General features: G+C 36.6%; 1 protein-coding gene across 1 annotated transcript in view; it reads right to left on the minus strand.

Moving 5' to 3' along the window:
• The window catches only part of PTPRK (protein tyrosine phosphatase receptor type K), a 297434-nt gene that overhangs the window by 251154 nt on the left and 22245 nt on the right, over positions 1-24035 (minus strand). The window contains exon 3 of the mRNA XM_031066727.1: positions 457-728. Within this exon, the coding sequence (XP_030922587.1) occupies positions 457-728 (272 nt within the window). The remainder of the gene's footprint in view (positions 1-456; positions 729-24035) is intronic.

Here is a 24035-nt window from a genome sequence, read left to right on the forward strand (position 1 = left end):
CCTGAACAGCTGATCATTAGGTGAGCACCATTCTGCCTGCACAGCAAATGAAGCAAATGTCATGTGGAAAAAAACACAGCTACGGTCATGTAATTAGACACAGTAACACAGGCATACACAAAAGAGGAGGGAAGACAAGTACAAATTACAATTGCTCAGGCAATTTATTTCTGGGAGTTTATAATTTTTGATGTTCCTGGACTTTAACCTTACCATTTCCTTTAACAAGGCTTTTTTCCAACTAATTTTTTTTCTCCTATTATACAATAACAGATAACTTTGGACAATCACCTGCAATAAAAAAATATCCATTCCCATACAATTATTTACACTGAATGGAACGCTTCACTTGAGGACACTGGGAGAACACTCCATCAGAACAGATCAAAACAACACAAAGTGGATAGGACCTTGCAGGAAATTTTATAAAGAGGTGTGAATTTATTGCAAGCTTACCTGATACTCATTGGGCCAGAAAGTGCTGACAGCCAACTCTGCTCGAAGCCAGTCTTTGCCAGTGGAACCAGTGACATTCCAGATGGGATTAGCCAGTGGTCCTTTGTTCACCCTAACCAGGATGTTCAAAGTGCCTGGGTTTCCTCCATTCTTGCTGTACAGAAGGTAGCTGAAATCGATGCAGTGAGTATCATTTTCTTTCATTGTTGGAAGCTGAAGTCGAGTCTTTTCTCCAGGGTCATGGTCTGATGAAATCACTATCATGTATGATCCTAAGAAAGGGAGTGGGAAAGGGAAAAAAAAAAAAGTGGTATTAAAGAAAAAGATAAATACTAAGAAACTGATTGTTCACTGTGAAAAGGATGAAATGTATAGGTTTTCTTATCTCAGAAACCTTAAAATTCAAGTGGCATGAAATCTAACAATCAATAATATGGCTAGACACATGACTGAAGTAGTACCTACAGAAGATATCACATATCTTCAAGGATCTTTCTAGAAGTCTCCACCTACAAACTTTTTCTTGTTTTAGGATCAGATAATTGGAAACATGATCACCAATATCACAAATGGGGGAAAAAAATAACAAAAGTAAAGGATCATCATTATTCTGAGGTTACTGGGGCCAAAATTCTCTCAACTTGCTCAACAGATTTTCTGAAAATAAAATAAAAAGTAAGGTCCACATTCCTCTAGGCAGCTTTGTAACATCCTTTTCTACCCAAAAAATAGGCAAACTTGAATTTGAGATATATTAGCAATGAAAATAGCTGACTTAGGACATCAAGACAAATTTATTTGGAAAACTTTTGTTTGCTGCTCTGTTTGCCAATGGATTTAAGGGGATAACAAAGTTTCTACAGCTAGAAAAGTGTCAATCTTGCAAATGTGTATGACAAATATACACAGGACAAGCAGGCTGTGCCTGTCTAGCTACAAAGGCAGAAAGTGGAAAACATATGTTTAACATGTTGAACAGGCAGTAATAATGACTCAGAATGGATGAAGAATGGATGGTAAAGACAGGCTACCTCTAACCTAGCCCGGAGCTGATCCATTTCTTCAAGACAACTCCAGACCTGGTACAAGCTAGTGAGTGATCTCAACAGAAGATAGCTTGCTAGACAGGGTATGCCAGCCTGAATGTCCCAACCAAGTGAGAAAATCCAATTCAACACACAGACTGAATCATTGCCACAGCAAAGTTTCCTACCCTAAATTTACCTACCCATCTGCTTAATGATTCCAGAATCTTTCTGTTGACAGATTTTCCTTTTACTTTCAGTCCTAAAGAGCATCACAATAAAGAGCCTTTTCTTGTGAGGAAAGTTCAGGTTAAAACTATCAAAAAATAGAGAAAAAACTTGACCGGAACTAAAAAAAAAATAATGGATTTGTGAACATTTGCCCAAATGAGTAGTCTCACAGAAGTCCTGGGAGTATGTACATGAATACTGGTGAAAATACTGGTGAAGTACATTTACATAAATTATTATAATTTTATATGTCAAATCTTATTCTTTGATTTTTAGACAACAAGGAACTATCGTGTTCTCTTATGTCCTAAACAGTTGTATCAGGCATTCTGAAAACTGTTCACAAGCTGTTGCTCAGGAAAAGATGAAAATTTATGTACATGGATTAAATCATCTGTGTTAGATGCTAATTTACTAGCCTGTAAAGCAAGTCTCTGCTAAAAAAAACTTCAGAAAAAAAAAATAAATACTATAGAATGAAATCTGTTCTTATTAAAGCACAGTGCATTGAAATCTATATTTTTAGTAGTCATCTTTAAAAGAGGGTTTAAAGAAAACTACTATAATGTAATATAAACAACCAGTTCATATTTAGAATTCCATGCAGAATCCATTATTTATTTTTCTATTGAAGAATTTGGTAAAGTAGCAATTCCTGGTTATTTCTTCATCATTAACAGCCATTTATAAAATCACAAAGGAATCTTATTATACTATTTAGGTTTGCTGGTACTTTAAGTCTTTAAAGATTATTTTCTAGTATCGGTTGATGACTGCCTGAGAAACTGTTTGTAAACATCCACCGGTGTGCAATTTTTATGCCCCTTGACTCTAGAATAAAGTTAATACAATAAATTATTATTTATTTATTATTATGATATGATTGTTTATTAAAATAAGCTTAATAATATATTTGTTTGTAATCTCTCTTTTAGTAATACTTATGTTCCTATAAGCACCTGATCATCAGACTAGAGAATGAGATTTTCAAAAGTTTTGTTACTGAATACTACACATGTGGCAGGAGGAGGCTGTACATCAGCAATTTGGGGTTTTTCCTTCCACATAAGAGTTGGAAAACTGAACATGTTCAGCAAAAAATTACAGACTGCTTCCCTAGCACTAATTGTCCATGGCCATCTAAATTGCCTCTTTGCCTTTGCTACTTCTATCTTCCAAATATTTTTAAGCAATACATGAAAAGCAACTCAGTCTTTCCAAAAACCAAAAAATCATTTCTAACATGTCTAAAGAAATTGAAAGAAGATGTTGGAGGATTTATCTATTGAAGAAGATAAACCCTCCACACATTTTCTGAAAGTGAATTTTGGGGGAGAAGAGGGAAAAGGAAGAACTAGAATATAACAATCAACTTTTGCAGATTTTTAAAAATGTTTCTCTCAATTTCTCTCGAGATAAAACCACTGTAAGGAAAAGAAAAGCCAACTCAAATTGCGACAAATAAACTAGAAGTATTTAAAGATCTTGTTTCTATAGTAAGGGAATCTGCTATAGCCTTTGGAAGCTTCAACATACATTTTTAACATATCAACATATTTTCTAGTACTCCACTTTCTCAACCTCATTTTTCATCATTTAAAAATACTTAGCAGTGAATTTGGATACATCTATCTACATGTTAGTCCTACAGCACTTCATAAAATGCTCCAGACAGCATTCATAGACCATTTATCACAAAGCCCAAGCATCTGTTCAGCTTCTTGCAAACTACTTCCCTTCTCCTCCTTTTTTTAAACTTTAGCAGCTGTATTCCACAAATGTACAAACCCTGCTCCCCTCTCAGACATCTACCTACTCCAAGAACATCAGAAGCCAATGCCACAGTAAACTGTACAGCAAAATTATATCTTTGGAAAACATACAAAATATTTTCTTTCACCTTTCCTAAGAAAGTCATTCTTTACTTGTAAAGAAATTCAACAGAATTTAAAGAATTAGGAGTTTCCCCCCATTTATATATGCTTGCAATACCTTAGTATTAGTTATTAATAATTATATTATTGCACAATCTTCATAATATCTTAAAATATTATTGGACTTGGCAAAAATGCAAAGTATAAACAAGGGAACTGCTCACAATCTCATTAATTCCCAATATTACCTAAATGTTTGAGATTTTCAGTGAGAGGTTAGAGCAAGTGTTACAGCTAACTATTCTCAGTGGTGCTCCAGCCTGGAGCAGGGACACAGGGTGAGGAGGAAGGAGCAGCAGACACCAAGTGCAATGGACTGACTGCAGCACCCAGTTCCCATCCCCCTGTGATGGGGTGGAAATTTGGTTAATTTTTCCCCAAGATGAACCTGTTTTGTCTTTGACAGTAACTGGTGATTTGCAAAATAAGTGATCTCCTTGTCTTTGTCTCAACCCATGAGGTTGCCCACACTATTTTTCCCCTTGTACTGCTGAGGAAAGGACCAAAAAAGGCAGGGTGATGGACTGGCCAAGGTCAACACACCACAGTGCCCAGAAAGGTAAAGAGCAGCTAGCTAGCACTAGTACTAAGTGCATTATTAAATCCCAGTAGAGCCAGGCTCCATGATTTTTTTTCCCATTGTTACTGGCCTAACAAGGTCAGGCACAAGCAGATATAAAACACGGTATACACCCACATCCCTTGAAAACAAGGAAGGAAAAACACACTAACATATGTTGTTTCCACTAAGATTTACAAGAAGGAAGTCAATTGCAAGTGAGTTACTCCATTAAATCCCAAAATGGTAAAAAAGAAAAAATTAAAGTAAATTAATAAAAAAAAAAAAGAAAAAACAAAAACCAAGTCAACATATTTGGAGCAATGGAGAATGAGCAGAACTTCATTTTTTCTTCTTAAAAGACAGAAAAGGCAAATTTCATATTTGGATGATGCCGCAAAGAAACTAAAGAAGAAAAGTATCTAAAGTCATCATTTTTGCCTGGGCAAAGATCCATTGCTCTTAAATATTTCTTTGACTCCCTATTTTTTACTATGCTCCAGCATGATGTCTTCAGTTACTCTTCCAGTTAGTGCAGTTACAAAATGCACACAACACATCGATAACATTTTTCTTGAAAATTTTTCTTCTTGCAGTTTGACAGTGATGATGTTTCATCCTTCTTCCAGTAATTCCCAGAAGAATCTTCTCCATTCTTGTCAATTTACAATCTTTAAAATTGATAAATATGTTCTCTCTCCCCCAGGAAGCTTAAGTGTTAATTTTTTCTACTTAAATGTAGTTTAGATTTTTCCAAATCAAACTCCAACCTCTCATTTAGCTTTTCTTCTCTGAAGTGCCTTTTATCTATCTACCACTTAATAGCCTCTAATGTTATTCCTGATGTAAAAGGTCAATCCAATTCTCTCCCACACAAAACAGAAACATCAGACTATGAAACAGCTAAATGGCACTGCCTCCTAAGATTTGACCAAGTTCATGCAAACAGTTCAGCTTTAGGATCAGTCTTTCAGGAAGATTTTTATGCCAATTTGGCATTTAAGTCATGAACTTGCTAAAAGGCATCTACACAGCTGTAAAGTAAGAGCTACTAGACTTTCCCTGAGCCATGTTATTGAACCTAGCTGTATATACCTCATAGTTTTCACTGCCTTTTATTTGTTTTGATAAGCATTAAACTTGATGTCCTAGTTCAGTGGCAAGGACAGATCATTCCAGAATAAATGAATTCTTTAACTAATTAATTGTGAAAAGTCTTAGGTTTATTCCCTACTGAAAACCAAGCTGTCCTATCACCTTGCAGTTAATCGAAGCTAAGAAATCATACCAAGATTTTTTAAAAAGTCCTTATATAAAATAAAGTGTGCCCACTGTAAGGTACCAATGTGACAAAGCAGTTTCCTGATCAAATTATTTTCTCTCACTTCCTTGCTTCCTGAAAAACAGGTTTGTATTTGAAGTGTGAAACTTGTCATTTTCAGCAGGCTGGTCTTCAGCTCCTACAAATCCTCTTTTCTCCAAAGAAGAACTAACTATCAAACCACCCCCATTTTGAGGACATACTGTGGCAATTTCTCTGCCTGTGAATAGCAATGTCAATTACACAAAGTGGAGAGTCCAGGCACTCCTGTGTCTTATCCTAAAGCTCGAGACTATGTGACCTTTTTATCTTTTAATAATGACTGTGTAACATAGACACTGATTACATTTTGGGCAACATTTATGAGACGCTGCAGGCAAAGAACACACGTTGAAATAGAGAAATAGGCTTGCCACTGGAAGCACACTGCAAAGAAAAGTTCAGAAACATCTATATTAATTCACAGAAAATTATATTTCACATGCAGTAGTATTCATGCCTGTTTTGTTTTTCGGAGAATACCTTCCCCATGACAGTTTGAGACAGCCCTTTACTTGTGTTTCTGTAATGTGCAAGAAAGCAAAAAAAAAGGCTAATTATAAAAAGTCAAAAGCTCTTAAATTTTTCTGCTTGCAAGGAGGATATTCTTTTCAAAAGAAAAAAAAAAAAAACAAAGCCTATAAATACATTAAATATACACCAGGTAAACCCCCATGCGCTTGAGTTTAATAAAACCTCAAACCATTATAGCCTTGTGCCCTCCATTACCCAACATATAATAAAGGTCTACAACCCTAGGGCAGGAAAAAAAAAATCCTAAAGAAATTATGAAGAAAAACGAGAGTCATTGTTAGGGTTTTTAATTTTAGTGTCCTGCACCATCAGTTAAGGATACCCCTTAAGGAGTATGTCTAGAGAAAAATGTTACTTTGTAACACTACAATATACTTAAGATAAATTATTTGATACACACCTAAAGTATTAAATATAGTTATATCCTGCTTTTACCTTCTTTCATTCTAAAAAATTCAAAAATCATGTTATTGGCGTAAACAACACTAGATTTCTCCAAAATTTCTTCAGATGGCTACAATTCAGAGGTATTTTTCCGCTTACTTCACTTGTTTACAATATCATTCCCTATACAAGACTCAAACTGTTGAAGGCTTGTTTCAAGTTCTTTACAGATTGTCAAAAGGAAAGCGGGGGTGAATGAGGATCATGAATTTCAACTTCATTGCCTAGCTCAGTTCCAAGGCACCACAACTCAAATGCAAGTCAAGATAAGACTGAATTTACTACAGAGATTAAAAATAACAACAAAAAAACACATTACAGACAGGGGAAATTTTTCTGGAAAATGCAAATCCTTTGGGGGGTTTCCTACATCCAAAAGAAAATGAGAATTATTGAAAGAACCAACCCAAAGCAGTTTATTAAGCTACACTGTATAAATAAAAGCAGAGTACTCACTCAGTTTGAACAGAAACTTAGCCTCATGGACTGCAAGAGCTCATCAATTCATCAATTTCACACTGACATTGCAATTTCACAGGAGGAGAAAAGGTGTCCTGCCCTCCAGGCTGTACTTACTGATGCCAAAAGCCCTGCTCTACACCAAGGTCATGCAACTGGGATTCCCCCATTAACCACACCCACGGAGGTCAAGCAACAGGGACACAGCCTGGCAGCACTGATCCAGGCAAGGCAAACAAAAACAGCATCAAATCAGCCAAAGAATTAATATCATGGGCAGCATAACACTTTACCTGTATTTACAACTATCATACTACTGGCTTGATACTAATATCACTCATGACTCCTTTAATTCCATGAGAACAAGAAAATGTTTGCAATTGAAATGGAAAACAATAAATTAAAAACCTCATGTTTCAAAGGCATGCAGTATTTGCAATAAAGTTCTTCATGAATTTTTGAGCAAAAATTGTTCCTTGGGCTGGATGTAGCTACAAAAGTTTTGTTCTCCATACTAACATTTTCAAAATGAACAAACATGAAAAATATTTCACTCTGGAAGTGTTGGAATTTGTAGTTTTCTCATACATAACACCAAAATCCTGTGGACTTGTTTGTACTGATGCAGAGAAAATAGACCATGATGTCATACCAGTTTCTGAGGTATGGTAATTTTCTCCTTCTTTTTTCATGTGATGGAACTTTAGCTAATACATAGACTTTAGGAACTCCAAATCCTAAGACAGAAAAATTTCGGCAACTGAAATTTGCATTGCAAGGTTGTAGTGTCTGTACAAGAGAGCATTTATCTTGCATTGTGCTCCTTTGAATTGCCTCTTCCAGCAAAACATTCAGAAAATTACATTTGATATGGTGCATCAGGCTGGCTTATGAAAGAACAGTGTTACTGAACACTAAGCTGCATTTCAGTAAGCAAAAGGCACATGGAATAGTTTCATATTCCTTTAGGGACTAAGTGAGGTACTCTGCCATGAATTTTTTAACATCAGTATCAATGAATGGATGGCTAAGACAAAAGTAACAACAGCTCTGAACTGTCTGAATTTGTGCTGCAAACCCATAAATACCCCACGGATCATGGCTTAGTGACTCCAGGATGCTTCTCAGTCACCCAGGGTTTGACCTGGCTGCCCAAAGAGCAGCAAACATTGGCCAGCTTTCTGTCTGGAAGAAAATGTCTTTTCTAAGAAAAACTTCAAAAAAAATCCCAACTCTAGATTAACATCAACTTGGGATGAAGCTATCCAGTTGGGATATCAAATAACTGGGTACCATTTGTGCCTATCCAGCCTAAGGCCAGTCAGATGTTTTAACCTTAAGCTGTTCCCAGAGCAGCAGCTAAAGCTGCCAAACTCCAAGGCACTCCTGCATCTCCAGGGAAAATTTCAGTCCCATGAAGACACCAACACCTAAAAACACTTGCAACAACTTCAGTGCATGAAAAACAGGTGCAGGGAAGAGTTTAAATCCATTTTGCTTCCACCATTCCTGTTAGCTGCTCTGATATTCCTGGACTGGATAAGGTGAGCAGTAATGCACAGACATCTCCCTCTGTGTTAGCTTTTTTCCACCCATTTTCGTGACAGGACTCCAGGATGAAAGACCAGTGTTGGCCCTTCTGTATCCACCTACAGCTCTAGGATGCCACTGCATCACCACCGCGGCTGAACATTCAACATTTAGATGTTCCAGATGCTGACAAAAGAGACACACATTACCTAGGATGTTACAAGAGATATGGATCAAATTATCTATTTCTGTGGAGTATTATTTATTTGGATAGAAATTAAAGGGAAATATGAAAATATTTAGAGTAGTCTAGGGCAGACTTTCTCATAGAAAACATCAGTTGAGCACTTGCTGAAGTCTTTGGTGTGCTGCTGTGTGTTTGCTGCAGTGCACAAAAACAAGTGCACAGAGAATTCACAAATGCCAGCCAAGGTGACCTGAAAGCTCACAGCCCCTGAAATTCACGGGACTTTTACTCCTACCCCATGCCATCCTCCATCTATGCTCATGAGACCCTTGCAAAGCAACACACAAATCCCATAATAAAAGACCCAGATCTCCTGTGCCTTCCTCTTGAGAGAGGCAAGGAGAGAGAAATGTTTGATTTCTTCGTAGGTGAGGGAGATGAACTGACTCCTGGAAAAGTCCAACAAGAAGCAGAGCCACATCAAAATAAGAGAGGAAACTGAAGACAAGCGCAATTTTCCCCGTTAAAAAGTATAGTTCCAAGTAACTTGTTTCAAATATTTTGAAAGTATTTAGAAAAAGGCAGATCAACATGTATCTTTTTGACTTTTTTTTTGTTGCCAGCTAAAAAATACTCTGCAAACACTCTAGGCTTTTTTCCCCTCCTAAGTACTAAGTGGCATTTAGATTTTAACTGAATGGGAAAAAATATAATTTTCGAATGTGCATTCATACTCAGAGTGTCTTTAACACTCCAGTCATCCCTGCAAAAGCAACAATATTAAAAGTGCATTAGGAAGATACTTACTCCTATCCACTTAAAACACTGACACTGGAAACAGAAACAAAACTGGCCATTTCCTGGATAAGCATGTGACAGGAGAAAATAAGAATCAACAATCTGCTGAGAATACTACTCCCAAGTATGACCAACAGTTAAATGAAGGCTCATTACCAGACATGACAGCAGATTACAATTGCTATTACAGACATTTCAGAAGAGGAAATTAAACGTCCTATATTTTTTTATACTTGTCTTAGAATTTATTTAAAGTATGGGAAGTTCATAAAACATTTTCACTGGATTTTTAGGGGTTTTTTTAATAACAGAAAGAATATTCATTCCTTTATTTTCAATCACTTTTCTCTGCACCAAATAGTAATATTTCCTGTTATGAAATCAATTTTTCTCAGAACTTTGCTTTATGCAACAGTGACCTGAAGAATCTCTTTTTCCAGGTTTTGTTGCTTTTACAGGTGTAGGACCTACACTAAAATAGTTCTATATTCCTTCTATATTCCTTGATTAAATGCAGAACATGAGTTAAGAACCAACGGGGAAGGATTACCACTGATAGTTTTGAAAAACAATTTAAAACAATATTAAAATAGTGGAAATAATATTCATCCTATGCATTCAGAAGACAGATTTGTTTGCTGTTCTTCAAAATATCATCTGATCTCCCCTCTGAAGTACATACCTCACTTTGCAGTGACTCACACTCCAGTGGAGTATAACCATAAGTCAAGCATTTGTCAATACAACTGCAGTACTCTCTAGTGAACTCAAGTACTTGCTTAAGAAAAAAAAAGCTGGAAATCTTGAAATTTATTAAGTTCTAAGGAAGTCTTCCATCTGTCTTCCAAGACCATCAACACATGGTTATGCATATTTGCAAAATAAAATCTTGAGCAATTTAGCAAGCATAGTACATTGACATTGAATGCCCCATAAAGAGCTGAATATTACATAGATGGAAAGGAACAGGCTAAAAAAGGATCATATAAGGAAAGCTTCTTCTGAAATTATTTTGATTTTCCAGTTCGTGATGGTAAGGTTGATTTCGCAAGTGCAAGCAGTCCTATAATGCATATCTCTATGAGAACTGTAATAAATAATTTAACAACACCAAAAGAGAACAGTCAAAATCCATGAATCATGCATATGCAAAAAATGCACTGAGGAATGCACTATCCAAGAGTATGGGGATTCATACACCACTATATTAATTACCACAGAAACTAGATTAAAAACCCTAAACACACATTGCACACCAGAAAGAATTCATACAGACAATAAAAAATTACAAAAATGGACAAAAAACACAAGGCAAAACGGTACCTAGGAAGGCTTACAAAATACATTAAAACCTTAAGTTCAGAAATTAGAATTCCTTGCTCTCCTAGACGCTGGAGCTTGCAGTTAAAACAAAGACATGGGGTTTATGGTGTGTGACAACTCTGTCGTCGTGCGTCACATCTTGCTAACAGCCCTCTGCTCCACAGACATCAACTGCTCTTCTCTCCCAAACACTTCAACTGATTAGCATTAAGACATTACACCCAGAGTAAAGGCTGTAACCTGCACATAGCTGGATGCCTGTTGCATCTCCATCAGCCCTGATGGAGCCCAGGATGCCCGAGAGGTCATAGTATTTTTCATCCGAATTAGTTGTTTCAAAACAAATGGATAAATAAGCTCCCCTTATAAAACCCTTTCCTCTCAAGTCATATTAGCAGCCCAACTGGTTTTACACTCTAGTACACACCATCTTTCTTCTACAGGGAAATACATCTTGAAATAGATGGAAACAACCCTATCTATTATAAAAATCACTCATGCTATCATACTAGCATTTTTTATAGTGTTTTGAAAGAAATAATTTCAGTGTCAGTGTCCAGCAATAGGAGAACAACAAGGAGAAAGAGACTGCAGAGAAACTAGGACTGCTGTTTCAGAGAAAACTTGGAAGTTCAACAGCTATGAATGGCTAGGCTAGTCTTGGTGCTTTGGAGATTTGTCTTCATCTCGGGATACACCCTGGTTTATGAAGACTCACATCTTTCCTCCTGACACCACACTTTCAAATTCATAAATTTTGAAACAGCTTTTTGCTTCCAAATAACTAGTTTATACAGGTTAATGCTATTTAAATCATCCTCTATTTTGAATACTGAAGTTCACAATGTCAACAAAATACTAAACATATTCTATCCAAGCCCATAATACATAGCTGGTAACTTCATGCAGTAGAGCATTTTCTTGGCACCAACTAATGTGATTAACCTAAACTTCTGAAAAATACAAAAAAAACCCTTAAAAATCTACCCAAATATGTACCATATAAAGGATAAGAACCTTGCCTCCATTTCAGACAATTGGTGAACTTTTGACACTCATATTCATTAGTCAAACACTGTACTAAATTCTTAGGGCTATTAGGACATTGAACCCATGTTCCAGAGGTAATTTAATGCAAGAAACTTCTGTGATTTATTTCCCACTTCTATTTTCTCCAGTGACACAATACAGATATCAGAGTATCCAGTCACCCAAAAGCTACTTTCTTTTCTTTTTTAAGCTGTAATTAGGCTTTTAAATAAAGGCTTTGCAGTTGTACTTCCTAAGGGAATGTATAACTTATCCTGAACTAAGAATATAATTTAAGACTCAAACTTTTCCTTCAAAATGAGAACTTGCTGAAACCATAAAAGAAAACTGAAGTTGTTAACAACCATGAATCCTAATACTGCCTTCAAATGTTTTGAATGTGCAAATAAGATACTCAGGAATCAAGTAGCATCTCAGAAAATGAAGAGACATTAATTTATAGTATTGTCTTCTAACATTAAACTTTTCTTAAAAAACCAAAATCTCTGTGAAGGGAATATCAAACAAAGTTAGAAAATAAGCTCAGTTGTTAACCATGACAGAGTTACTAAAAAAGATTTTTTAAAAAAAAAGATCAAATATTTTTTCCTCCTGTTTTACCTATCAACACTCTTGAGACTGACCAAGAACTAATCACAATTTCCCTGTAAATAGAATGGAAATGCACAACAATTAGGAGAAAGAAAAGGAATTTTTATTCTTTCCAACTGAAATAGTTAAACATAGGCAATAGACTCTGAGTACGTTCTTTTCTCACAAACTGAAGACACAACTGTTCCTGGCATGTATGCAGATAGAAACATTTCAGGACAAAAAACTGTGACAGTAGATAGCAGAACACTTCTGACTCTGGTAAGAGACAGTTATTAAGTACTCAATCCCAGAATTCAATTAACATTTTATCTAATCATCAACCTGAATCTCTCTTACTGCAATTTAAGATTATTGCTGTTTAACCTATCACCAGCCAACAAGAAGTTTAGTTACTCCCTTCTTTGCACCAGCCTTTAAGTTCTTGAAAATTTTTATTTCCTTTTTCTGTCCTGTAAAAGAGACAATCCTAATTTTCTTCAGACTTTGCACAGAGGAAATGCTGTTGTTTAGCCCTGTGTCATTTCTGCTGCTTTCATCTGAGAATTCCCAGAACAGGCATTCTCCTTCCATACTCCAAACTGAAAATACCTATTCTTCTAACTTCACTAAGAAAAAAAACCCTGAAAATATTATTTAATGTATATTTACACAGAACATCATTTACAAACCAATTCTGTCTGCCTTTTTCACAACAGCAAAATAAGCCTGAGCAGTTTCACCAAATAATTTCTTCTTCATTACTTTTCAATTCTTCTTGATGAGCACTGCCCCAGTGCATCAGTCATTTCTGAACCCCCGATTACCATCAAATTGGCTCACAGGTAACCTGAATAGCCTCAGCCAAAGAACATCTGTTATTCCATCATCCATGGCACTAACAAAAACAATAAGACTGGATGCTATCAGTGTTTTCCAAGCAGCTTTTCACCTGTCAAAAAGCCTTTTCAGTTTCATCAACCTGTTTCTTCCATAAGCTTAATGAAGAAAGTGGTATCTACTGCTTTCCTTTCTTCTCCTCATATATTTAGAGAAATAAATTTGCACTTCATTAAATATTATAGAACTTTTCTTTAAATATACTGTCAAGAAAAGGTTATGGAGGTCAAGACCATCAGTTCTGGTGGACAGAAAATACTTCATTCCAATGCCTACTCCTAAGCTGCCCAGGACAGCAGCAAGAGCAGCTATTCCCTGATATCAGAGAGGACAGGGCACTCACAGATAACTCCATTCAGGCCATCCAGAAGAGCCAGGCAGCCTCTGCACCCCTGAGTCTTGTGTGCCATCTACACAGCTCTGAAACAGTCCTTTCCCATGACCCTCCTAGGTCTTTCTAGGTTCAATATTATGGAAATGGGAAAGGAGGGGCAAGCCAGCAGCTTCTGTAGTGTAATGCCAAGGCTACTGATGGCCACCTCAGGCTAGGCTTCTGGAAGGAAAAGATGTGATGGAACACTGGTGGACCACACAAGGTAGTAACTGGCAGACAGCATAGCACCAGGGCTGGCAGCCAAGCAGTGTCCAGGACTGCATCCTGAGGGCTTGGCCATCAGGTACACCTTCTTGAACCACAATGGTGTGCAAGCAAGGAAACCCACAGCTCTGGGAATGTTTCGCCCCTGTTAAGGCAAAGGTACCCGTGACACAGCAATTTCCATTTAGAGTGTTAATTCATCAAGCAAAAATTAGATACTAACAATAGAAATCAGTTAAACATGTTCACATAATTACATAGGAATCACTGTTTGGGTTGTGGGGTTTGGGGTTTGCTGGTTTTGGGAAAGCTGTGAGTAACCAAGGGTGTGATTGCAGATAGGAGCAAGGCGGAAAAGAAATCCATCAGCTCTCAGTGCAAGAAGACATTCTGGCTCTACGCAACTGCCATTTCACATTCCCTCCTCCAATGTTCTCATTATTACATAAAATATACATAAACATGTAAAGAAATGGATTCACAGACCCACAGGAACAAATAGGCTGCTACTTCATCTGAAGAAAAAGCAAAACAAAAAAAACAAACAAATACCTTCAAAAGCTGAAAATAATTTTAAAATTTATACAGCTAATAAAGCCCATTATTTCTTCTAATGCTAGGTACAAATTATGAATTTTGTTGGAAATTTACTAAGAAACTTAACAGAATAAAAATAATACCTTGAGAGATGTAAGATATATTTTGAAAGAAGCAGTATTTTCCTTTAATATTATCAAGCATTTTTGAAACACTCAACACAGCAAGGGCAAGGCAAGGCTTGAAGCAACCATATGGCTCAGTCATTTAGCAAAACAGGAATTAAGGCAGTGCAGGTGGCTATGGAAGTATTCAGTGATGTTTAATTTTAATGAACTAATTTGAACAATGTGTGATAAAATCAGCATATAAAATGATGCATATTACTAGAATTATCAGGAGAAATGCCTCTCTCCTGCAAGGCTCAATTGTTCTACACAAAAGGCACCTTCAGACATTGTGGGTGTGCAGGGATATAGGAGGGTGAAGCCAAGAGAATTAAATGAAAGTGTATATTGAATACACATAATATTTACACCTATGTAATACCAGACACCTGTAGCCTATCTAAAACAATTACTCCAAACTCTGCCCTTAATTTTGCACTTCTCTTTTGCCAGAACTTGGTTCTGTATCATAGCAACGAATTGTCAGTTTATTTTTGCCATTTATATTCAGAGTATATATTAATTTTTTTGCAAATTAGCATTTGCTTGAGAATGCTAATGCTTTCATATCACATGACATCCAATGAATCAATAGTTTTCATGAAAAAAAGGAATGATAATATTATGTAAACCATGCCGCTGAAGTTTAAAATCACAGACAGGTATAACTTTTGGGAAGAAAAACTACCTCCAGGCCATAATTTTTAATATCTGCCACAATTTCTCCTTTAATTCAAAGGTCAGCAAACACATTTGCTACTGTGAGTGATCAGTGCCTCACTGTCTTTATAAGGCACAATTACTTGGACAGCTATTAATCATTTCAAACAATTAGAAACATGGCTCCTGTCTTCGAGGAAGAGATGATTATGAAGGCTCACCTCCATTCAAAGCCTTAAGAATTGGATTACTTACTCCAAAGTGACAGGGGCATCACATTGGTATGAAAAGAGAATTCTATACTGATAAATCATAACACTATTGAAAGAGCTGTGCTGCCAGAGAGACTCACTTTAAGCAACATCCTGGAAAATTTCCATTTGATGTGAGTCATAACAAGACTCTTGCTCTTACCCTTTCATTTTAAACTGAACACACATGAACCTGTGGTACCCAAAGTATTGAAAAGCACTGGAGTAATCCTGCACCACCTCCGGACATGCAATTTTTCTATTGGATTCAATAGAAACTATCTTTGTCTTTCATGAATCATTTTGGGTGGTGTACAATTAAGCTGAGGAAGGGACAAGACAATAACATGCAAACATGAGCACAATAAACTTCAATATTGCTCTGAATTATTTCTGAGAGTTAGCCAATAAACAGATTTAATATTACACAATTCTTTGTTAGGTTTATTAATTTCTACTCAAGACCACTCATCACAAGGAGATAAGTAGGCAAAAACATTCTTCTTCACACTGAAGCTCTATACTGCTAGCTAATTCACACTCCTATGGCACAAACCTTATTGACCAGAAAAAAAGTAAATGTAAGGCAGAAGTAAGTTAAAAAAAAGACAAAAAAAAAAAAAAAAAACCCACCTCAACAAAACAAAAAACCCAAAGGGCAAATATAACATATAAATATGGAATACCCTGAAACTACACATTAAAAAAAACCATCAAATATGCTGGTGAAAAAAAGTATCATAAAACCAGATGGAACAGCAGAGGTGAAAATTAATATAAGTGAAAGGAAAGCATAGCTAGACATACACAAAAAAAAGAGCACACACACAAACACTTGTTAAAAGGCAACCATGGGGCTGCAGAGAAGTTAACCACAGAGTTCCACAAGAACAGCCCTAGAATACATCACAGTGCAAAAAAGAAGTAATATTCTGCAAGACATCTTGTGGTACAAGGCTGTGAGACATCTCAAAGTATTGGAGAAAAGAGCATTACAAAGGTGTATTAAAGGAAGGGAGAATAAAGGGTGAAATACACTTGTAAGAAAAAATGTCAGAAATTTAAGACTTTAGAGGCAAGACTTTGATACGTGAAAAGACAGAGAAACGGGAGGAGAGGGGCTCAAAAGAAAGATAGCAATAGGCTAAATAAAGAAAAGCAGTGTGCAACTTGACCAAGTCCAGCAGCACAGTATAGGCGATATATGAAAAATGAACCTCCTAAAGTCCAGTCAAAAGAGACCTTTAATTAAATTGTTTTGTACATTGAACCTGTGGAGAACATTGTTCCCAAAACAAAACCTTGTAATATTATATTTCAAGAGTTCCAGGATACACCTTTCTTACATACAGGTCTTGTCCATGTTTAAAAAGTAAAACCTTCCACTTTTAGGCTACCAATTAAAAAAAAAAAATACTGGTAGTAAATACCTGATAACACAGTTCTTCAGAGGATAGCTTGAATTTACTGACTTCAACACTCTTAAGACCAGTATCTGCCTCACAAAAACCTCTCTATTTCTTAGACAGCATTAAGAGAACGAGCAGTAAAAACAAAGTACTTAAGGGTTTTGTTTCACCCAAGTAGGCACACAAGCAAACAGAGAAGCCTAGACTGGAACTCTTCCAGTCCCTGTCTGTGGACAGCTAGATAACTAGGCTTCCAGACTACAAAAAACTTCAAATATTTTGTGAGCAATAAAAATAGCCTTAAAAGACCCAAACAAAGCCTGCTTAGGGCCCTCCTCAACCTTCCCCAAGGAAGGACTGAATGAAGCAGAATGCACGCATTGAGACTGATGCAGGTTTTCTGAAGCTCTGTCCCCCTCTAAATCTTTGCAGAAAGGCTGTGGAAGCAACTACTAGACAGCTGCTTTGAAACATCCCATTTGAAGATTTTTTTTTTTCTTTTTCTGATGTGCTCATTCAGGTGCAGACAAGTCTGCAACATCCATGCACATTTATTTCAGAGGCACAAGTGCAAATGAAAATTTTATTATTTATTCCACTTCTAGCTCCATTTTAGGGAAAAAACCCAAATGACTTTCCATCTTTTGTATTAATCAATGCTGTTATATGTGTATATATATAAATATATAAATATACATATAGACAGATAGATAGACAGATAGATAGACAGATAGATAGACAGATAGATAGACAGATAGTATATACACAAAAGTTTCCCAGAGAAGCTTCTCCATTCCTGGAAGTGCTCAAGGTCAGGCTGGACAGGGCTTTGAAGAACCTGGTCTAGTGAAGGTGTTCCTGTCCATGGCAGGGGAGTTTGGAACTAGATGATCATTCAAGTCTTTTCCTACTCAAACCATTCTATCATTCTAAAGAGAATATAAAAATGAATGATGACATGGTTATTTTTCAAAGAAGTAGGGGAGGTGTAAAGGGTTTTAAATTGTGGAAGTAAAACCACAATAATACTCTTAAGTGTCTTACTTCTCTTATTAATATAAGATAATCATACAAAATAAAACTAAGTCCAAAATGTAGAGGGGCAGAGAAAAGAAATTATGTCTCAGAAGTAGAACAGGCTAGAAGAGAGGGCAGAGAATAAGAGTTAACTGGATAGTTGAAGATAAATTGTTACTTCATTCAAAAATATTTCTGAGTATTAGGGGAATTAATAATAATTTTGAGGTTTCAGAAAGACTAAGTGCCACTGGAAAATAACACCAGCAAAACTACCCTTTTCTCACATATTTGATGCAGTAGTAATGTGCAGTATTAAGTGAATGGTATAAAGAAAATGGTATGCGCTTCTGTGTGATGACTATTTTCCTCAAAAACATGCAGTTTTAAATTCTTTATTTCAGACCCTATAATAAATCAGATTTTGAGGAACTGCTTTCATTTACTGTGTTTGGGGGCAGGGGTATTAGGGGAATGATGGTGGTTATTTGTTCCAACTTCTTAAATTAAAATATGCTGCATACCTAACCCACATCCAGAACAAATTCCCATATCAAGCTCTGGATGAAGATAGGGGTGATGAAAACACATTTTTATCAAACAGCCATACCGAAGTACTACCAATCCTTTAAAATATATCATTATTTACCTTCTACTAAAATAAAAAAAAACAACTCTCAGCAACTATGAGACCAGCACAATACTTGAGAACTGCAGTTGGAGAAACGGACAGCACAGCAAGCACAGTCCTGGACCCCTTAACTCACTTTGTCACCAGACCTTTGACTCTCTATCCAATCTCTGCCACTTACTCCTAGATTAACCTTTTGTGAGAGAGAGATGAAATCTCTTCCATCCCTGACAAAGTGTCAGTTTTATCTTCCATCTTCTTGCTCTTCAGCATGCATACTGTGGTGTCTCTTGTGCCAAGCAAGGTTTTGCCTCACTGCTGAAATTATTCAACCTACCACAGGCTTCTTTCTGGCTCATACGAATTCTGGGTCTCCCCCAGAAACATTTTGTCCATGCACACTGCTACCCTAATACAGCCTGTCTAATATGCAATGCTTCCCTTTAGGCAGGCAAATGCAACATGGCACTAAAATGGGCCCTAGGTATTAACCTCAAATAAATCATATTATTAAAATCCCTGGGAAAACACATCACAGAAAACTAAAAAGTTATTAGCCCTTGTCCATCCTAGCCATATAATTCATAGAAGACTACTTACATTAAACAAAGCTGTTTTGCCAAACCTGGACTCCTCTCTGAATTTCAAGTCCTTCTGAAAAATAGTTAAGAATTGACTACTCTCAAGAATATCTAAGAAATTTAATCTCCCTACGAAGTGAGAGCAGCATGACACAAACAGGGGCTGGTGACAATGCACTGAAAACAATTTCAGTGTTTATTTCATGACACTCACCATTGATCAAGTCTATAAAACCTTTGAAACTAATAGAAGAACAGATTACCACTTAACTTTATTACTGGATAAAATCTTCTTGCAAAAACAGCAAAAACTAAGAACCTGTGAAATGAACACTTGTAAAAAAACAATTCTTGTCTAGCATGAACACACTCCAGACTACTACAAACGGCAAGGAACAGTAATGCTTAAGTTTTTTAAGTACTCACTGAATGCAAAAAGTGATGTGGTTTGTTTTAAACTCCCTTTTTCATACCATTTAATACTTCTCATTGACCAAGGCACTTTAATTACTTAAGAAATTAGAAACGTCCTTCAACACATATGCTCATATGTAAAAGCTGCTTGAATTGAGATGTTCCTGCAGAGACCTACTAGAGAATCATCTCCATTGAGTTACATGTAGCTTGCTAGTCCTACACTTTAGATTTTGGGAGAAGCATAATAAGGGGAAAAACATGAATGGAGAACAAAGAGATAAAATGTTCTTTAGGGAGACACTAGTTTTCGCTTCTTTATTTTCTCAGTGCAAAAGAATAAGTAGCATATACACAAAAGACCTCACCATTTTTGGAAGCTTATACAGGCAGATGCCTAGGATACATAAATGAGCCAACTGCCATGCACAGCTTCCTAGAAACTGGCTACCAGACTCCTCTCCCTTGCTACCACTAACAATGGTGAGACTGAAGAAGCATCCCCCTCTGGCATTCCAATTTCAGGAGCTGTCTGTTGCTGTCTAAATTTTCAACAGAAAGGAGAAGATATGAGCAAAAAACAACATCCAGAATTTTTCCTGCATAAACTGAGACTATCAAAGCAAATCTTCTGCGTAGTAGACAGGAATGTGAAAACATGGTTGGTCCTGTTGTCTGTTCACAGCTTATCAACACTTTTGTTTGGGTTATTTCTTTATAGAATATTTTTATCTGAACCAAAATTCACACCTCAAATGAATGAAAACCAAAGCTGAATGCTGCTTTCATACTTTCCAGTGCAGAAAGAGGAAGGAAAGGCAAAAAGAAAATGCTTTTAAATAAACTTTAAAAATTATTTATAATTTGTTTCAATTATACCCTGTGTAAAAGTAAACTTTCATAAAATATAAAATATATTATCATAAAAGTATATTTTCATTCACTTCTAGGCAGAAAACAGTATTCTTGACTATATAAATAAGTTAATTAGTGATTCATACTTTTTCAATTACTCAACATGCATTCTTCCAGCTTCAAGACACCACAGAACTCACCACTGAAAAAAAAAATAGGTTGTTTCATCAAATAAATGTAGACTCAGAGCTCCTCCTGAGCTACCTCTACTTTAAGAATCCCTAATCCTAGATGCTAAAGGTGTTATACAAAGAATCACCAAATGCAAAAAGGCCCCACACCTTTCAGAAAGTGTAACCAAATAACAACAGTGCTGCAATAAATCATGTTTTCTCAAAAGAGCAGAATATGAGTAAATTCTCCTTGCCTACATGTAAGAGCCAATATTTTAAGCAATATCCACAAGTACAAGCTAGCTCCCAGCACACCTCTTCCAGCTGCCACTAAATCTTGCAGCATGAAACTGTTATTATTCAGCTCCTGTTATTACCCACCACAGAAACAATCAGAGTTTTACAATAATTTTCATCCCTAGTGTTTGGAAAAGGGTCAGACTTTCAGGAAGGTACTTAGAAGGGCAACTTCACAAGCCACTTTAAAGCTGTCTTTCATACCCTTGGATCTATTTGTGGACCACTTTAAACCAAGTCCATTCCCCTCAAAATTTGAATACTAAACTGTCATGCCAATGCCCCTGCTTCCTAAAGGCAGTGAATAACCACTTCCTCTCCAAGTCATGCCAGAATAGAGCTGGGGAAAGCAGTAGGCAGGAGCTGCTGATATAATCACTTAAATTATTTCATAAAATAATAATATTTGTGACCCAGGCCATTTGGGATGTTTAAGGAACAGCACAAGAGAAAGTCTAATTTCCTCCCAAGTTCATTCTTCCAACAAGCAAGACAAAACATCATAAGCCACTGTACATAACCAAACTCTCATGCTAGAAGTCCTACCATTCACTAATTCACCCAGCACTTTCACCTGTCCAAAAACTTTATTACACTCAAACATATGTATCATCCTTCACTATGTTGTACTGTTTGTTTTATGGTCTCACCCTATTAAAAAGGTATTCCAAGAAAAACTATTCTGTATTCATATACACTGGTTTATGGTTATATGTAATGTTAGAAAGCAAAGCATGTGTGCTTTCAGACTTTTCTTGCTGAAGCTCCCCTACACCTCATGCTGTTTTTCAAAATTCATCATCTTCAAGTAGAGGTAAAAACAAAGCCATCATTTTTTATCCCTTTTTCATTCTTTTTTAGATTTTCTATATCCTTTTAGATAATACCCAACCCAGTCCTAATCATGTGAAGAAGGCAGGAAAGCACCATTGGTAAAGAAGATTCCATCAACCCAAACCCACCATCTGAACACACTCTCTTTAATGACATAATACACCTGCATGCTTACAATAGCACTTCAAGTTAATGAAAACAGATTGAACAGATTTGTACCAGCATGGCAATGTAGGTCTGCAGATGTAATGCTACTAAAACTGAGTTGGACTGGAAGATTGTGTCACCTGCACAAACATCAACCACTGACAGGCTGTTTGCATGAAAGAACTACTTAAATTGCCTACAACAAGGAAGCACTACTAAGTATTGGGATTTTCCCCCTCCATTTTAGCAAAGCAGGCCCTAATAAATGCAGTCTCTCTCTGTTGCATCCATATGCAGCACAAGACTAATTTTCTTGCAGCCTACAAATGCTTTCCATTTTCCCATTCAACAGCTTTCACAGTAACTCATTATTTGACTATTGGCCAGGCACTTCTTGCAGTAAGCAGAGACTTACTCCAAAGTTTTGAATAATTAAATTGCAGCACAATTGGTGTATTGTGCTTCACACACTTGAATATTTTTATATCATCCAGCCACTCAATAACATTTTTCTGCAGGGCTCTGGAATATGATGCAAGTTTAATCCTCCTAAATAATTGTATTTCACATGGAAACCTTTTCCATGGAACAGCATAGGTCATAGGATATATTGTGGAGATCCTACTGAGAGCTTTTCCCACCGTGATGACTGGCTATTTTTACATCTTTCTACTCTAGCCCTTCGCAAAGGATGGCACCAGGCTTTACACTTAGAAGTGTCAGCAGTGGTCAGACTAATACTTCCACAATTTCACAGTTTCAGTTTCTTTTGAATCCCCAGAACATTATTCACTGCTGCCAGTGATTCCTTGCAGGGGACAGTACCCAAGAGCTTCCTGTAAGCACAGCCATAGATGTTTTAATACAAAAATTCCTCTACTGTGTACATGCATTTAAAAAAACACGTTCAGCTTCCCTGTAATAAGATGACCTGGAATTTCCTTTTTAATCCTTCAGTATCTGTTGTCCTCAACAGACCCCTCCAAGCACTTAGCTTCTCAAAAAAAAAAAAAATTGGGGTTTCGATTATATTCTAAGCTTTTAGCAAGTTCCTACTAAAATTCTGTCATGGACAGATGTGTTTGCAGAATTGCATTTAATAAGCCAGGCTTTGTGCTCTTTACTGTTTTTCTCATTGATGCATAGGTCACACTTCCAATACATTTGATAGAGAATAAGACCTTGAGCATTTCTGGGAACCTCATTCTTTCATTATGGCTGACAAAGCTTGAATTCACAACTCAGGCTCCTGGCTCTCTTTCCAGCTTAATTCCCTACTTCCCAAACAGCCAGAAAACATGATGCTACCATTTTATACACACACACCTACAATATATCAAACGCCACACTCACCAACAGCAATTGTCTGCATTTTATTTTAAATATGCCCTTACTAAAAAGGCACAAGAAGAAAGAGGCTTTACTACCTTAGACTAAATAATACTTACGCACCTGAACTCAGGAGTGTTAAGCAATTGCTCATGTTTGTCATGGTAGGAATGAATACAAACCCAACCCTTCAGTGACATTAGTGATGACCTTCACAAATCATAGAAGAACACAAGCCAGCCTTCTTCAGCACTGCAAGAACTTTATGCAAACCTGAACAATTTAAGGTCCACTTGTTTTCCAAGGTACCTAAACAAGTCAGTCTTTGCACACATGGGAAAAACTGAAGTATTAGAGAGATAAAGACACACCACCATGGAGTTATCTGATCTGGAAGAGAAATTAACTATACCTGTATAACTTGTTTCTTAGTCGAGAAAAACTTGTCAGCCAGTGAGCAAGGTGGCGCTAACAAAAGAACTTAATTAAGCTAGGAGGAGAATTTCAGTTTTTGAGATGGACAGAAAAACACATTCCTTAGAAACCCAGTGCCTTGCCCCAGCTCCACCTGAAAGAAATTTAGAAAGCTGTACCTAAGCACATCTTTGGAAAAGTCTACTTTCCTTGAGTTGTCTTCAAAATTTCACACTTTTTTCAAATAATTGAAGTCACACCAGTCAACTTGATTAGAAAAATGGCAAGTCCTAGATTACAACCATCTCCTCTTATTTGTCTAATCCCTCTTGCACAGTTGATGCAGGAAGTACAAACATCA

This window comes from Geospiza fortis, unplaced genomic scaffold (assembly GCF_000277835.1).
Source record: "Geospiza fortis unplaced genomic scaffold, GeoFor_1.0 scaffold98, whole genome shotgun sequence".
Taxonomy (NCBI): domain Eukaryota; kingdom Metazoa; phylum Chordata; class Aves; order Passeriformes; family Thraupidae; genus Geospiza; species Geospiza fortis.